Here is a 17,700-nt window from a genome sequence, read left to right on the forward strand (position 1 = left end):
CTGTAAGGCGTAAGCCATTGGTTTCCAAAGGAGATTTTATTTGTGTCGCCAGCATAGCCTATTGACAATTTATGTTGTAGGCTAGGCCTACCTTATAAGTAGCTTAGGGAAGCTATCAGCTTTCTATTAGGATCTAGTTTGTTAGTTACAGTTTTGTCATAACTCCCTGATGCATTTTTGCATTTAGAATAGCCAGAGCGTGGATATCTCAATCGGAAAATTAAACAATATCGGGTGCCTATGGACTAGGCTGGGTGAACCCAGCCTGATCTGGCCGCTATTTATTTTTTGATTTCTTAAAAGACTGAGCTTGGTCTGGTGAAAGCCAGACTAGCCATGGACCTCAGTTACACAATGCAAGGGAACATGAATCAGCCTATATTTGCACGAACAATAACGGACAACAGCTCTTCAACTTTGGCCCGTTAAAATGTGTATGAACAGTCTAGCGACGCATTTCATCATGTCAGTTATTTGCACCACTGGTTAGATGTAAAACAGCATTTCGTTTCAGACTACTGTTACTTAATTTGTGCATTGACAATAAAGTATTACATGAACTAAAGATGACTAAAATCTTATGTAGAAGAAGAAACATTCACAAAAAATCCATCCATCCAAAAATTACTTTTGTTTTTGATAGCTGTTGAAAACGGCATGGAACTGACAGAGATGCTTTTGTTTATAAATAAATAAATAAATAAATAACATTATGCTGATACCTTTTGCTTTTCCCAAATACAATGTAGCCTACAGGTGTAAGTGACCTTTCATCAATCCAGTTGCAATGGATGAACTGTGATGAACTGCCCTACTTGTGATTGTTTAGAGATTTTAAAGGTTTTATAACAATGCTACATCTTCTTTGGCTATTCTACAATCTATTCACCTTTTCAGCACCAGTAGGCTACTTTCTGTGCAGGTGCACACACACACTCAGGCATGCCAAACAAGCATAAACAAAAGTTTCAAGAGTGGGGGATGGAGTAAAATATGGAGACAAATTGAAGTGTGGTTTATTTTCGCGGAACGGTCAGCGGTCATATTTTGTACCGCTATGCGGTACATCTAGTTTCATTAGGCTATTGATTGAATTAACATTGTTTATTATTGCTATTCTCCTTATTATAGTCTGACCAACATTTTAATTCCCTGTTAAATTTAAGTATTATAATTGTTTTGTATTTGTATGTCGCTTTGGACAAAAGCATATCTATAACCATAATCAACCATGATATGCTAGCTTACTTCTCTTTTATTGAATCATTTAATATTTATACTATGTTTTATCTTTACATCTCCATGTACAAACCTTTTCACAAATATGGTGTGCCCTTTCCCATAATGGCTATACCCTCATTAGGCTACTCCACTACAACCCTCTCTGTAGGCTAAATGAGTTCTTCCCTGTGTTTCAGGGGCTTAAACAAAGAATTGATGATGTTGACAGACATCTTGAGACATGTCTTGAGTTGAAAACATAAATCCATGCCATAGTGAATATTGTTAATTTCTCACCCACTTCTCAATGTTTGTCTCTCTCTCTCTCTCTCTCTGCCTATAGCCTAACTGTTCCCTCAAAATAAGTTTGGTCATATGAATACAAAAATCTACAAAATAATGAAAAACTGAAAGTTTAACTAAAAGTTCAACTGCTTTGAATAAATGAAGGAATGAATGAATGAAATCTTTATTGTACCAAGGGGGATTTGTTTTGCACTCAAGGGAGCCACATTGACCATAAGCACAGACAACAATAAGTAATAATAAACAATAAAAACCACACCAAACATCCAACAACGTTGAAGACGTATAAACAACAACAACACAGCAATGGTGGTGACACTTAATCATCAGTCCAATAGCTAAGAATAAGTCAATACATAATGCAATAAATAATCAATAGATTTAAAATGACTAAGTGCCTGTGTCTAATCTGTTCAGTAACTGAATGCTCCTCACCAGAAATGATGTAACGGCACGTTTGGTTTGTAACTGCTTTACAAAGAAGACAAATCTATCAAGACGAATCTATCTTCAGTGCAGTGTTCTATGGCTGTCCTGTCCCAGACATGATTTTGGCTCCTACTGCTGGTGGAATGTCATAGTGTTCCGTCCTGTGTGAAAGGAGACCTCAGTAGTTTGAGGTCAGTATGATCAGTGACTGTAATAGCATATTTCTTGGCTTATCTTCTTGCTGTCTTGCTGTCTACATTCTTCACATGATCTCTGGCGACCCCTCAAAAAACGTGAAGGAGAGCTACTCCGCGGACCATATCTTTGATTAGAGCAGAGTTGGATGTAGGATCGATTGCCCTTGTTTCGCAAGGAAAGCAGACCTGCGTCGCCTTCTTCAACAATCAGTTGATCTTTCCTCTCCTACTATAGCCGATCAACCCAGCACCAGCGTCGCAGCGCGGAGCTCCGTTCCTCCGGTGTCTATGGAATCAATTTTGTGTCAAAAAAATTAAAGAATACTTATAAAATAGCAAGCAAAAAAATACAAATCAAAATACCAAATAGAAAAAATCAAACAAAAAAATTAAACTCAATTAAAAAATACAAGATTGCAATGAAATCATTTGGGTAACCGTGTAACATTTTGTCTTTGCCTCTTTCTCAGTTTTGTTTGAACCGTGTTTCTTTGATTACGATTTTTTCAACTCCGCAAGTTATGGCAGCCCGCATGCAGCCCACTACCTTGCCTTCTGCTACTGCGGCCTCTTTCTCTATTCCTAAACAGCTTTTCCCCTGCTCACTCAACTCAGCAAGTTATGGCAGCTCGTGTGCAGCCCACTACCTTGCCTTCCGCTACTACGGCCTCTTTCTCTTTCCAGCTAATCAACCCTCCCTATATAGTCCCCCCAATAGTTTCTCCTTTAAATGTCTGGGAGTTTTTTCGCCTTCCTCTGTGTTCAGAGAGTTCCCTAGCTGACCAAGGGAGCACCTGCACCTGCGTGTAGCTCTGCTCTGTTCCTCGGAATCCTCTCTAATAATGTGTTGCTGCTCATTACTTCTCTTGCCGTTATAGCTACCGCAGTTAGCTACAGCAGCCTATTTTAATTGCTTAGGCCTTACTAGCCTACTAAACATTGGGGTGCATTAGATGTTGAACTTCCATCGCATGGAAAGATCCCCCTTCAGACTACGGACGCTCCGTTACTCGCTTCTGGTTTCAAACGCAGCTCAATATGCTGTTCTAACGCAAATCGGAATCCCAGCAGGCCATTACTCATTATTTTATGGTGCAGCCACCAAGGCGGCAAAAAACGGCCTGTCCGATCAAGCGCTCAAAACTCCCGGCCCGTGGTCCTCCGACGCCTATCACTCTTATAGCCTATCAGATCAAGTCTCTCTGATCTGAGGGAATTGGCGCATCTCACGCTCTCCCGTCAAATTTGTTCGTGTGGTCCTGGCTATAGGGTCCCTCATCTTTAACACATTTTTTGGGGTGTATTGCGGAATCCTGCACGACTCCTGCCTGCGCAGTTGACTCCTGCACGATCCCGCGAATCACTTCAGGACCCTGGCCAGAGACTTCGCCAAACATGCTTTTCTATTACGCTATTATATCTGTTTACAAATTACGGAATGTGAACTAGTGAATGATGGTTTGTCTCCAGGTTGTTTTGGGTCTTCTTCTTTTGCGTCTTCCTTCTGGGGTCCATTGCAGTGCTATTTTTTTTGTGATGTCATCATATGGTTTCCTAAGTCCAGTACATGCCCTAACTATAACCATCTCCTTCGTAACCGTATTATTTCCATTTCCAAGCACTTTGTTTGTAGCTCACAATTATTTATCTTAATCTAAGTTATCTTCTTGGGCCAAAATATCCTCAAGATCTTTCTGAGGCAACAGCTGTGAAAGCTGGAAAGCTTGTCATTCTGTCATTCAACACCATAAAAAAGCACCGACATTACACAGCTGTTGTACAGCATGATCTTGGTTTTCGTTGTTATGTTTGTTGAACTCCAGATGTTTCAAAGTCTAGAAATGCTATTCTTGCTTTAGTCGGGCCTTTATGTCTTGGTCAGCTCCACCCTCTGCTGTTACCATGCTTCCTAGGTATGTGAAAGCCGATGTGCATGTCACTTGTTGTCCAACCAATTCTATGATGGGCAGTTCTTTTGTGTTAAGGACCATGACTTCAGTTATCTTTATGTTAATCTTCAGACCCAACATACTGGCATTCTTCTGTAGTTTGAATGTTTTATCTTGCATGTGATTTTGTAGGTGTGATAAGAGGACAAGGTCGTCCGCATAGTCCTCTAGGTTGGAAAAGACGGTCCAGGATGTCACCGTTTAAGATCTTTATTGTTGCTCGTAGTACCCAGTCCACAGCTATGATGAATAGTAGGGACAACATCATGCATCCTTGCCTCACTCCTGACTCAACTAGTCGTTTGAAAAACCTACAGTGCACATGAACTCCTTATAGAATGTCTTCACCAGTGCTACTATCTTTTCTGGTATTCCATAATAAAGATGGATTTTCCAAAAAGACTGTCCCGATGGAGGTTGTCCAAAAGCCTTTTCGAAATCGATGAAGTTGATGAGTTGTCTCTGCCATTCAGTGCATTGTTTAATTATATTTCTTAATACAAAAATATGGTCAGTGCAGCCTCTCCCTTTCCTAAATCCTGCCTGTTTCTTCTGTAACATATTATCCACTGCGGTTTTCATTTGGTTTAGCAATATTTTGCAGAATACTTTGCTTGGAATTGAGAGTAGCGTTATTCCTCTCCAATTGTTTACATTTGGTTGGATTTCCTTTCTTGGGTATTGATGATGGTTCCTTCTTGCCATGTGCTTGGGAGGTTTTCTCCTTGCCATATCTTCTTGAAGAATGGATGCAGAATGTTGGTCGCAAGAGTTGGATCTGTTTTAAATAGCTTGGCTGATAATTGGTCCTTTCCTGAAGCCTTGTTGTTCTTTACATTTTTGATAGCTAATTCAATTTCAGCTCTGGGGACACTGTGGCGCAGCAGGCTACAGCGCCCGTACCATGCACAGGTCCGAGTGCTTACGGGGACCCAGGTTCAAATCCGACTTGCGGTCATTTCCCGATTCCCACCCCATCTCTCTCCCACTTACTTCCTGTCACTTGATAGTATATTTTTTACTACCATATTTCTCTTAAGACTCAGTCAGGACAATGGATCAGGATCCAGGCTTTTATTCTTTTCAATGAGGGGCCAGAGGAACAGATGGAATGTTTGTGTCACCCCATCATGAGTTCCACCAGTATTCTCAGTATTCTCTGACTATACAGAAACAGTCTACCATATTTAAGGTTACACACAAAGAGAAGGAGTGACCTATAGTATGAATATGCAATGTAAAGGTGGGGATGTGGCCTTTTGGTGACATCAAGTCTGGCCAGCTTCTATTGTCTTTTAATTAAAACTACCCCCTTTCCTGGGAAGTCCTTCAGAGGCCTGACCCCTCACTGTGTCTACAAACATTAACATTTTACACCTGGTGATAAGCAAAAGGCCTCTAGACAGGCTTTCATTGAATTCTAATCCTTCAAGGATCAACAATGGATACACTGCATACAGACCAAAGACACACACAGGATACACATGGGTACAAAATCACAAATGACCATAAGAACTACACAGTATGTACATTTACAGAAATGAGGCTGATTCACAACACTTTCACACTCCTCACTGACCTATCCAAATAAAGGCAAAAAGCCCAAAAAAGAAACTGTTTACACTGCGGGTGTCCCGCAGGTGGAACAATTGCAGTGCCCCCAACATTCTAAATCAATTGATTGCACCATATTGCTATGTAGCATAGTAATATTATACACCATTTAAAAGCCATCCATATATGACAACATTTGTCATGTACAATCTGTATAGTGCTTTACATTGTCAGATTAATCTTACTATGTCTCAATTAAATTGGATAAAAAATGCCTCCCTACTTTCTAGTTGCAGTGTATATCCCTTAGCCGTAAGATGCAGCATATTGGATATTGGAATATTCACAGTAGTCCCTAGAAATTGAACATTCATGTTGTTTTATCCAATATTAGTTGTGCAGATGTATAGTCAATCTTAAACACCCATTGAACCAACAAAGAAAATGCAAAAATAGAGACTTTTGTGTAATCATTCCATATTTTGTGTAGTCATTCTATATCAGAACCCCTGACATACATTCCAAATAGTCTACAAGAAACCTCAAAGTGTTACCTTTCATTTGAGACCAGGATTATGCTTCTACACCAAGAGGTTGCCACACAGTAAGCCTTTTATTGTCAGTATGCATTTTGGGTAACCAAAAGTCCTATGGGGAGTTTCCATAGGGCATTTTACAAAACTCATGAGCATACCTTGGCAAATAATGGTCTAAAGTGCTCATATTTCATCATTCTATATTGATCATCTACTTTGAAATACAGATTCACAAGACCTGGTAGTGGGCCTCAGTTGTGTTTCCAAGATAAAATAAATGACCAAGAGGAAAGAATGTGGTCATTTCCAGAGATGTACAAAACCGCCTAAAAAAAAAATTTCACATCAGACTATATGAAAGTGTACCCTTGTCTCATAAGAGTAAAAAAAATAATGATTGTTGTAACAGTGAATTTAGCATAGCCCAAGGCATGTTAAATGATTGCAAAAGACTTGTTGAGGTGAGTTTAACAAGTGTAATTTCATTTGCATATTATTCAGACCTATACTAGATGGCTAGTTGCCAAGGTTACATAAATAGCCCAAACTACCAAAATCTACATATTTTATTATCACAATTTATATATGTAGGCCTTCCTTATTTGGTGTACTCACTAGACATTATTGAACAAACATTCATCTGCCCAGGTAGGCTAAAGGGATACCTCCCTGAAATTACTTTTTTCAGGTTGGGATGTCTGCTATACATTCTTGACATTACTGTTGCACTGATGCACATCCAATAAAATGAGTACTGGCAAAACCGATTGTCCTTTTTATGTTGAGGCGGCGGGGTGTTGTCGGCAGCTGCTGAATGTACCTAAAGTAACTTGTAATCTAACTTAGTTACTTTTAAAACCAAGTAATCAGTAAGGTAACTAAGTTACTTTTTAAAGGAGTAATCAGTAATCAGATTGCTTTTTCAAGGTAACTGTGGCAACACTGCTTGTGGCACACCACTGTTTAGAGGAAGTGTAGTGGAGGAGAGGTTTTTTAGCCTCTCCGTCTAGGGTCTGTTGATCAGAAAATATCCAGTTGCAGTTGGATATGCTGAAGCCTGTGTAGTTTCATGATCAGATCAGATGTGACTATTAAAAGCTGAACTGAAGTCGATAGATAGATACATAGATAGATAGATAAATATTAGGGCTGTCAAAATAACTGATTAATTTCGATTAATTAATTTGAGAAAAAATAACTGATTAAGAAATTAGTGCAGATTAATCGATTCCGTATGACCTTTGACCCCGAGCCGTTCTAGTCAGTAAAAATTAGACTGTAAAATGAAGGAGAGAGAAGAAAACGTGCTGCCTGGATCATTGATTGGAACATTTACTTTTAAAAAACAGCCTGATGGTGTTGATAAAAAATAAAGTGTTGAAAATAAAGTCCTCTGCAATGTCTGCAGCAAGGATTTGCATATCACCGGAGTTCATCAACTCTGTAGTCGCACATCAATGCAAAGAAATAAGTGTTGACATTGAGGGGAGTGTTAATTTATTTTCATTGTGTCCCCTAGGTTATATCTGTGGCCTGAAATGCCTTGTATGTGAAAAAAAAACTAAGCACTTTTTAATTTATTTCCTCAGCATATTAGGTCATATCATAGATTATTATGGCAATTATTTGAACAGTGAAACTAATAATAAAAGAGTCTTTGAACTTTAATGTCACTAATGCTGATTATTCAATGATTCATTTGAATTTAAATATTTAAAATACTTTCACAGCAAAAATTATATATGCGATTAATTTAGATTAATTAATAACAGAGTATGTAATTAATTAGATTCTTTTTTTTAATCGATTGACAGCCATGACAGATATACTTTAATTATCCCACAGGGAAAATTCAGTTGTTTCAGCAGCCTTAAGAACATACAGCAAGCACACATATAGTCCACATACATAAACAAAAAATTACTTTCACCCACAAGACATAATATTGGTAGCTGTCAAGGTACCATACACATCCAAGTACCAAAGTGTAACTGCCTAGTAAGACATAAACAAGACAATTGCCTCCATGTTATATATAAAAGATTTAAAGATAAGTTGTCTCTCTCTACTCAAAGGAGAGTCATTGTACAGTGCTATTGCTGTGGGTAAGAAAGTTTTCTTATATCTGTCCTTACTGCAACTGAGTTGGCGAAACCGCCAACTAAAAAAACGTTGTTGTTTTGCCAGTGTACTGTGTAGGGGATGTGATGCATTGTCCATGATGTGTAACAATTTCTGCAACATCCTCCTTTCCACCACCAACTCTAGAGGCTCTAGAGTAGTCCCCAGCACAGAGCCTGCTTTCCTAATCAGTTTGGTCAGTCTGTTAGAGTCACTGGCCCTGATACTGCTACCCCAGCAGATGACAGCAAAGAAAATTGCACTTGCTACCACAGACTGATAATACATTTGTAACATCTTAGTGCGCACATTAAAAGACTTAGGGCCCTATCATGACATTCTAAAGTGCATCGTCACTGGCGCAAAGCGCATTGATTTTTTTGGATGTGGCCAGCCCACATTCATGTATTCCATTCAGCGCATTGTTCAAAAAGGTGGTACTAAGCCTTCTAATTAACCAGAGGCGTGACATGCAATAAACCAATCAAACCCTCACCTGCCATTCCCTTTAAAACCCAGGCACTTGAACAATGGCGAGTTGGTATGATGGCGCAATTGCCAGGGCGACAAGAGCGTTTTGGCCACGATGAAGGCCCGCGAGCACGAAATTTTCGGGGATGCTAGAACGCCACCAAAACTCCCCGAGGTGAAGCAGGCGTGGGAGGAGGTCGCGGCGAGCGTGTCCTCGTCTTCTGGCATCACTAGAACAGCTGCACAATGCCGTAAACGGTACAGTGATGTCAGGAGACGGGGAAAGCAAAAGCTTGCCGCGAACCGAAAGCAGCGTTTGGAGACGGGAGGGGGACCGGGCAATATTGAGGATCTGACGCCAGTGGAGGACCTCGCTGCCTCCACCCTCAGTGCAGAAAGCATTGAGGGATTTGGAAGGTTAGAAGTCGGCGTCCAACATCAAGGTCAGTCATGCTTACTGTACATACAGGCTTACTTTACAGACTTATTGTGAAAATTGTTGTGTTTGATGATTTTATTGTATCTTTACTACCTTAAACAAAGGCATATAATAAATAAACCAAAATGTTCTGCAGCTCTGCTGGCTGAAGATCCTCCTGAGCCCGGAACCAGTGGAGTAGAGCAGGGGGGCAGTTGTGGAGGGAGGAGTGCCACCAACAACTTCGAGGTCCAGGGGAGCAACGCGCCGACCCAGACCACGCCGTGGCAGCATCGGCCAGGATCTCCAGCAGGCCGGCTTCAATATGCTGGAGAGAGAGCTCGTCGGAATCCGGCACAGTGTTCGGCGCCTCTGGAAGACTGTAGGAATGACAGAATTGGCCAGTATGAAGGAGTCGTGACTGGAGCCAGGATAATTTGTACACACATGCACGACTTCACATGCAGCATTGCAAATCACCTGTACGTTTATTGAGTGGGTTCCCTTGCGGTTAATATAGATCAGAGCATTTTCTGATGGGGCACGTATTTGCACATGAGTGCAATCTATAGCACCCATAACACCAGGGAACCCACTCTTTGCCCAGAACTCTTGCCTTGCACGCTCCTGTCAGGTGTCATGGTAAATTGAATATATTCACCAGCATGTCGGACTAAACCTGATGTAACTGCATGTATAGCCGAACTTATGGCAGCTTGGGATATGCCTCCAATTGAACTTGGAATAACCCAACTAGCAAAGAAATACAGCGCTGCGGTTACTTTCACAGCAACGGGGAGGGCATAGGGACAGGGTACAGCAGTTCCCAGCTCATCGGCGAGGAGATGGCAGATGTCCGTCACAGCCTGGCGGGATAGGCGCAGTTTACGCCTACACTCCTCTTCAGTGAGAGACAGATATGTGTGCCTTGGCCGGTAGACTCGGTCCCCTCACCTTTGCCGTCTTCCTATTCTCTGTCCAATAAGATACTCCATATGGCTGCGCCAATGGACAATATTAACACGCGCAACAATATTCAACAGATGAGTTCAATAGTGATGTTTTTCACTTACATTGTGTTGTACTGGTGTGAGGTCAATCCGTCAGTGTTTCCTGAATGTACGCAGGCCTATTTCCTGCTTCTTAACAGACACCCCTGGCTTGGCAGGTTGATTTAAATACCGACGGGTCTTGCTTGTATTGGTGAAGTAATCATTTTTATCCGTCATTACCAATTTGCAAATAAATGGTGAATAACTATTCATTAGGAGATGTATTTCGTATATCTTTATTAGAATTTTGTTTTCCATTGTAATCATGTAATTTGTAATGATTTGCATGGATGTTCAGCTGGTGCGCGTTCTTGAGGATGACAGAAGCAGGGTGTACGCGCGTTGTGCACCCGCCCATATGACTGTTGACATGCGCTCTTAAAATAGCATATGAACAACTCGCCATTGACTTCTGACCAGGTTTAGGTGGTGTATAATAGCGATTTTTAGACAATGCGCCAGCCCCTCCCTATTGCCACACCCCTGGGCGCGATGTTTAAAAAATAAACGTGCAAAATACCGAATTCAACTTTGCGCGGGTGAAAAACGAACTTTACGCCATGCGCAGGTGCCCAAAACACAGCCCTTAAGCTTCCTCGAGAAATAGAGCCTGCTTTGACCCTTCTTGTAGACAGCCTCAGTGTTATGCTTCCAGTCCAGTTTATTGTCTATGTGAACCCCCAGATATTTATAGTTCTCCACCACCTCCACCTCTTCCCCCAGGACAGTGATGGTGTTTGGCTTAGTCCTGTTCCTGCTAAAGTCCACCACCATCTCGTTGGTCTTGGCCACATTTAAGAGCAGGTGGTTGCTCCCACACCACTCCACAAAGCGATCCACCATCTGCCGGTACTCTGTTTCTACCCCCCCTCTTAACACACCCCACCAATGCAGAGTCATCTGAGAACTTCTGCAGATGGCAAGACTCAGAGTTGTATTGGAAGTCAGAGGTGTAGAGTGTGAAAAGGAAAGGGGATAGCAGTCCCCTGAGGTGCTCCTGTAACGCTGACCACCCGCTCAGACACACAGCCCCCGAGCCGAACAAACTGTGGCCTATCCGAGAGGTAGTCCATAATCCAAGAAGTGATGGTGGTGGCCAGCTGCATCCTCTGCTACTTCTCCCCCAGCAGCCAAGGCTGGATGGTGTTAAATGCACTGGAGAAATCAAAAAACATGATTCTCACAGTGCCGCCTGCTCTATCCAGGTGAGAGTGGACTCTCTGGAGCAGGTAGATGTTGGCATCCTCCACTCCCACCTTGGGACAGCAGGCAAACTGTAGGGGGTCCAGGGAGGGGGGCCACCAGTGGTCTCAGATGGGCCAAAACCAGCACCTCTCTCCAGCACCTTCATGACATGTGATGTCAAGGCAACTGGTCTATAATCGTTGAGGGCCGTTGGAGAGGGCTTCTTTGGGACCGGAACCAGGGAGGATGTTTTCCACAGCACAGGTACCCTCCCCTGCCCAAGGCTAAGGTTGAATAGGTGCTGCAGAACCCAGCACAGCTGGTCAGCGCAGGACTTTAGTACCCTGGGACTGATGCCATCTGGGCCTGCAGCCTTATTCAGGTGGAGTTTTGCAGAATGAATAGCATCCTATCATAGGAATTTTTATTATCCAGATGGGTGAGGGCAGAGTGGAGGGCTGTGGATATGGCATCCTCAGTTGATCTGTTTGCACGGTATATGCATACTGGTGGGTGTCTAGTGCAGGTGGAAGGCTGGGGGGTTTGTCGTCAGGCGGTAGGGTAGATAAGGTGATGGTTCCCAGAGAGGGACTAATCTTATACATGAAGATAATGATCTCTTCACAGACCAAAGTCTATGGGCTATTCTGTCATTAAAATAACTTACATACAACTTATAGTGAAACTGAAACTACCAATTCCATTTTTTGCTGCTGACATGCACACAAACACCTGTAGTAAACGTTGACCTTTGGTCACTTTCACAATAGATAACTTTATCTTAATGAGTTAAGTTTGCATTTTTATCTTTTTAAAATGACTGTTTCATATATTAAACATTCAAATCCCTCATAAAGCTTTCCCCACAAACCAGTGCAAGTCATTTGGCAACAAGTGTTGCAACAATATCTGTTTACAGACATTAGTGACTTCAGTGAAGATGTTTCTGTTTCTGTTTCTGTGAGGTATGCTCACTGGCAGAATATGCCTATAGGAAAATGTCAGAATATTTTCCCACACTTTTTTAAAATAGAAAAAGCAAATAAAGAATAGGATGTTTTGTTGCTGATTAAGTATTGAATTCGCCAAAGACATTTTCCATTATCATGTCACCATTGTTTTGGCATCCAAAGTCAGTCCCCTTTTTTTGCATCAGTATTGTTGTCCCATCTATTTAGGTTGAAATCAGCCTTGATGTTGGGAAAGCACACAATGACCTCAAATAAAATAAATAACTGAAAATTCGCCTCAAATGCTTATTGCAAAAGTAATGAGCTAGTTTCGAAAATGTAAGGAGTATTAAGTACAGATATTTCTGTGAAAATGTAGGAAAGTAAAGTAATACTTCTGGCCCACTCAAGGGTTTGGTCTCCGCTTTAGTGGGGATGCATCCCCAACTCCTGTTGTCACGATACCAAAATTACTGTTTCGATACTAATAAGAAGTGAAGAAACTTGATTTTGATACGCTTGCGATTTAAAAAAAAATATTTGATTTGGGGGCCCCCACCACCTTGACGCCATCAGTAATATTAAATGCTGTGTGATCATTCACATCAGTGGTGATCCTAGACTTTGATTGACCCTCCACACACACACACACACACACACACACACACACACACACACAGAAAGTGTCTTATGTCATAGGTTTCTATTTCATATTTTGGAATTCATATAAACTTTATATATATTTTTAAATAATTTATAGTATTTTATGATCTGCATAAATACTAATGGCTAAACATATTTAGTATATGCCATAGGCCTAGGCTTTACCTTGACACACGCACTCAACAGACATAGTTTTTTCATAGAAATTGATTACTTTTAATTAATTTCAACATATTATTGATTATAATAGTCCATATCTCATTTCAATTTCACAATACAAAGAAATAGACTAAACGATTTAGTCTGTCCCATTCTCAATTTCACAACGTAACTCATTTAAACCAGAACACCGTCTCAGATAGGCTGTCCTCAGTGTCAAACACAATAATGCATGTAGTGTAACTTACACAGGGGAAAAAGCACTAACTGGCAGAAATGAATAAAGCCAGCCAAACTATGTTCTAGTAGGCTAATGTGTTGAACCGTGGAAAATTGACAAACAATTTTGGAGTTTGCACTGAGATATTGTCGGGTAGCCATTGAATATTCCGACATCAGAGATTGCTAACAGGTGTTTCAAAATAGCTGGGAACTTTCCGGAGCTCTGAATGGCAGAGGATAGATAGATTGATAACACAATCATTGTAGGCTGCATTATGACACACTCACATCAAAGCAGGGTAGTGTTAATTTTGTCACCTATTTTTAATTTAGTCCTAGTCTTAGTCTTGTGACGAAATGTCCTTTTTAGTCATTGTCATATTTAGTCATTCAAATATAATTTTTGTTAGTCAAGTTTTAGTCGACTAAAAGTCTCGTCATTTTAATCTAGTTTTAGTCAAAAGAAAACTAAAGGTATCTTAGTCTTGGTCAGTTTTAGTCAACACATTTTAGTCTTTTTTTTACCATTTTGATTACCATTTGAGTCAAATAGTGTTTCACGCATCTCAATTTTCCAACAATATTGTGTGTCCACAAAGCTACTCGTCTGTTATAATTACTCATTCTGATTTTTTGTCAGTCAGTATGTTTACATGCACAGGTAAGTCGAGCTACAGTTATAGCTCGGCTGGGATTTGACCATAGACTTGAATTGGCAAGATTTGAATGGACCACTGTCATATTCGTAGACCAGTGTTTCTCAAAGTGTGGTCCGGGAATCACTGGTGGTCCGCAAGCTATCCCAAGTGGTCCGCGAGCAGACGTGGTAAAATATAATATAGATGAGTTGTTTGCAATATTGAACCAACTTGTATGTAAAAACAGTTCTGCAACACTGTCTATGTAAGATATGCCAGTTTAAATCATATAGTATGAATCCACACAATAAGCAAAGTTGTTCAGTGAGTAGGCCTATAGTGTAGACTAATTATAGGCTACTGTTGAAGAAGGTATAATCTTTTTTTTTTTTAGCTAGGGTTAGTTAAGTGGTCCTGAAACTGAAAAAGAAGAAACTGTTTGAGAAACACTGTCATAGACCAAAGTATTAATGTTTTACTCCGCCTCGCTAGATGGCGATATACGCCCAAACACAACACATTCCCCAAACAGACTCTCCATCTTAGCCATAGCTAACTTGCTAGCGAACTTTCCATATTAGCTTACTTGCTAGCAAACTTGGCATCATCAGTCTAAGTAGTTAAATAGTTGACATTACATGATGAACATTTTCGTATGGACATTCTGGGGGATGTTAATTTGTATGAGAGAAGCTTCAACTTCTGGGTATGTAGCATTGTGGCATACAGCTTAGGTAGTTAGCTTGCTAACTCTGGCAGAAATCTCCAGTGTTCTTGTTCCATGTAGTTTTGTGTTGCAGCCACAGGGTTGCAGCAACAGCACGTAGACTAGCCTACAGGAAAGCTGTTGCGTATGAACTCATTCGGAATATTTTGAAAACGTAACAGCTAGATATTCTGTCGATATTCTATATATTGTAGACGAAAATGAAGAGAGATTTTATCTTAGTTTTTATTTCATGGAAGACATTTTAGTCTCGTCTTTTTTCGTCAACAATAATGCATCTTAAGATAGTCTTAGTCAGTGTTTCAGGACATTACTGCTGTCTCGTCATCGTCTCGTCTTAGTCATGAAAAAAAAGGTTGTTGACTAACATATTTCCTCTCGTCTCGTCTGACGAAATTAACACTAAAGCAGGGTGATTTCTTCAGATTTGCGAGTGCTGTCAAATCGATACGGTTTGCTCATATAGTCTATAGAGAGACCCCCTCAGGTTTTTGACTTTGTTGCTTTCATGGGAGCCAGTCCTCACTCTATGGGAGCTCGGCTCCCTCTGGCTCCCACGTAATTCGAGCCCTTCTGGAAGGGCAAGGGGGTAACAACAGGACAACACAGAGACAGGCCAGATGGCAGGACTAATGTTATGAGAGTATTACAGTAATATGGGATATTCTACGGGAAAATATTAAAACGGCAAGACAGCGGGGGAAAAGTTAAAATACATGATCAACCCGGAAAAGTTGGCATGTTAGGTATTTTTTTCGGTCCCTGTGATTATTTGTGAAATTGTGCAAACAGCCTTTTCAAGTCATTTGAGAAGGAAGGAGTGGTAGCATGCAAGCTCCCAAATTGACGCTCGTCTGAGAAATGGAGTTTTGGATAATGTTCAGCTTTGGCAGCTTTACAATGACTGAGGAAGCCTAGAGACGAGTCCATAGCAACCAGTTCATGTGTTGAATTTGTTATTACCCAGTGTGCTTTGTTGAATGGTCTCAATGTTTTATTGTTTTATTTCATGTGAATACTTACTAGAGGAGTAACTTATTTCGAGTAGGCTAATGCAGTTGCAGGAAGTGTGCATTTAGCTTCCATGCTTATTGTGTTTCCACAACAATGTTAGTGAGTAAATCTACTGAAAAATAGATTGAAAATCGTTGAAAAATTTCCCTTACTGTTTGCTTTTGTTTATGTAAAGCTCATTGAATGACCTCTGTGTATGAAATACGCTATATAAATAAACTTGACTTAACTTGAAGACAAGACAAACTCATGTCTCACACTGAGCATAGAAAAAACTAACTCCATCTTTGTAAATGGGGCATCACATATTACTTGAATCCTGATCGTCCATTAGAAGTCTCCACAATTCAAATAGTTGCATTATCAATCCAATTTCACTTGTAATTTATCCAAATATAAATGTGTCCTTTGTCCTTTTCATATATCCGTCAGCAACACTCTTATGCAATTATCTTTTCAGGTGAGACTCTAGGAAAGCAGTCCCAATTTTTGGTAGCCTTCTTGGAGAGTGGCCATTTCTCCAGCTACCCCAGAATTTCAACAAGAATTCTGAATAGATTCACAGATCAAACTGCATTATAGGCTTTAATGCATAGACCATTTCCAGAAACAAAAACGGTTTCTAACACTGAAAATAGATTCACAGAACAGACAGTATTTTAGAGCCATTTCCAATACAACAGAAATTGTATTAACTCCCGACCAGCTAGGACTGTTTAGGACTACTCCCTATAATCCCACTCTGTCAAACAGGATGATGAAGATCTCTCAGCAGACCTGAATCCGAGTAAATCTAAAGTTATAATAATCTCAGGGAGGAACCTCCATAACTGATAGCATATTTTTACTACCATATTTCTCTAGAGACTCAGTCAGGACGATGGAAAATCAGGATACAGGCTTTTATTCTTTTCAATGAGGGGCCAGTGCCCCTCAAGGGAGAGGTACATGTTTGTGACACCCCAAGCAAGGGTACACCAGTATTCTCTAACTCAACAGAGAAATGACCTGAGCTTAAGTATTACAACAAAGAGAGGGGTCGTGAAGCAGAGGGCTCATTCTCCTACACTTTAAATGGTAATGAGTTGTTTTGGGAATGCCGTCAAGTCTGGTCACCTTCTATTGTCCTTTAATTACAACTAACCCCTTTCCTAGGAAGTTCCTCAGAGGCCTGGCCCCGTACTGTTTCTACAAACATTGACGTTTCACACCTGGTGATAGGCAAAAGGCCTCTAGACAGGCTTTCATTGAATTCTGACCACAAGAAATACACACAGAGAATTATTCTGATTCACAATCCTTTCAGATGTCAACTGCATTTCATTGGCTCTGTACCTGTCTGCTAGCCTCGCGAGCTCCATTTTCTACTCACAGATTAGTCTGGCTTCTTGTGATGGAGAAAATTTGGAACCGTTCGCCAAACCAACAGCCAATCAGCGTTGGTTTTTGAGGCAGGTTTTAGTTAAGGGTAGCCTAGCTTGTGGTTGTATTTTTGTCGATTCTGTTAGTACATCATTCACTTCATTGATCTGATTGGTTGATTTGGCCCGTCTATCACCAATATAGGTGGTGATGGTTTATCCAATCAGCTAACCAGTATTTTTGCCTCTTCCCAAAAGTTCTCCAACAGAGAAAGTTCCCAGATGGATATGCCGATCAAATGCGAAGCAATCCATCTGGCGGAGTCTCTGCTAAATGACAATAAAGTTGAATGTAATTTAATCTAAGATAAGATAAGACACATAAAAAATCTTGAATTTCCCCTTGGGGATCAATAAAGTATCTATCTATCTATCTAAGTATCTATAAAACACACATAAAAGCTGATTTGATTTTTAATTGCTGTGACAATTTGGCTTGTACCATACAATATTACAGTATTGTAGAA

The 17,700-nt window shown here is 40.6% G+C and overlaps 1 protein-coding gene across 1 annotated transcript; it reads left to right on the top strand.

The window, feature by feature from the left end:
* Positions 1-8,899: 8,899 nt before the first annotated feature.
* Positions 8,900-10,472, top strand: LOC121707542. Its single transcript, XM_042090194.1, has 2 exons — positions 8,900-9,227; positions 9,360-10,472. Exons 1-2 carry the CDS (start codon positions 8,900-8,902, stop codon positions 9,695-9,697), a joined length of 666 nt encoding a protein of 221 aa, XP_041946128.1. The 3' UTR covers positions 9,698-10,472.
* The last annotated feature ends 7,228 nt before the right edge of the window (positions 10,473-17,700 follow it).

Source organism: Alosa sapidissima, chromosome 4 (assembly GCF_018492685.1).
Source record: "Alosa sapidissima isolate fAloSap1 chromosome 4, fAloSap1.pri, whole genome shotgun sequence".
NCBI classification, from domain to species: domain Eukaryota; kingdom Metazoa; phylum Chordata; class Actinopteri; order Clupeiformes; family Clupeidae; genus Alosa; species Alosa sapidissima.

Coding starts and splice junctions, on each gene's coding strand:
- LOC121707542 (XM_042090194.1), top strand. CDS start 8,900: ATGAAGGCCCGCGAGCACGAAATTTTCGGGGATGCTAGAACGCCACCA. Junction 9,228..9,359: donor AGTCGGCGTCCAACATCAAG/GTCAGTCATGCT, acceptor AATGTTCTGCAG/CTCTGCTGGCTGAAGATCCT.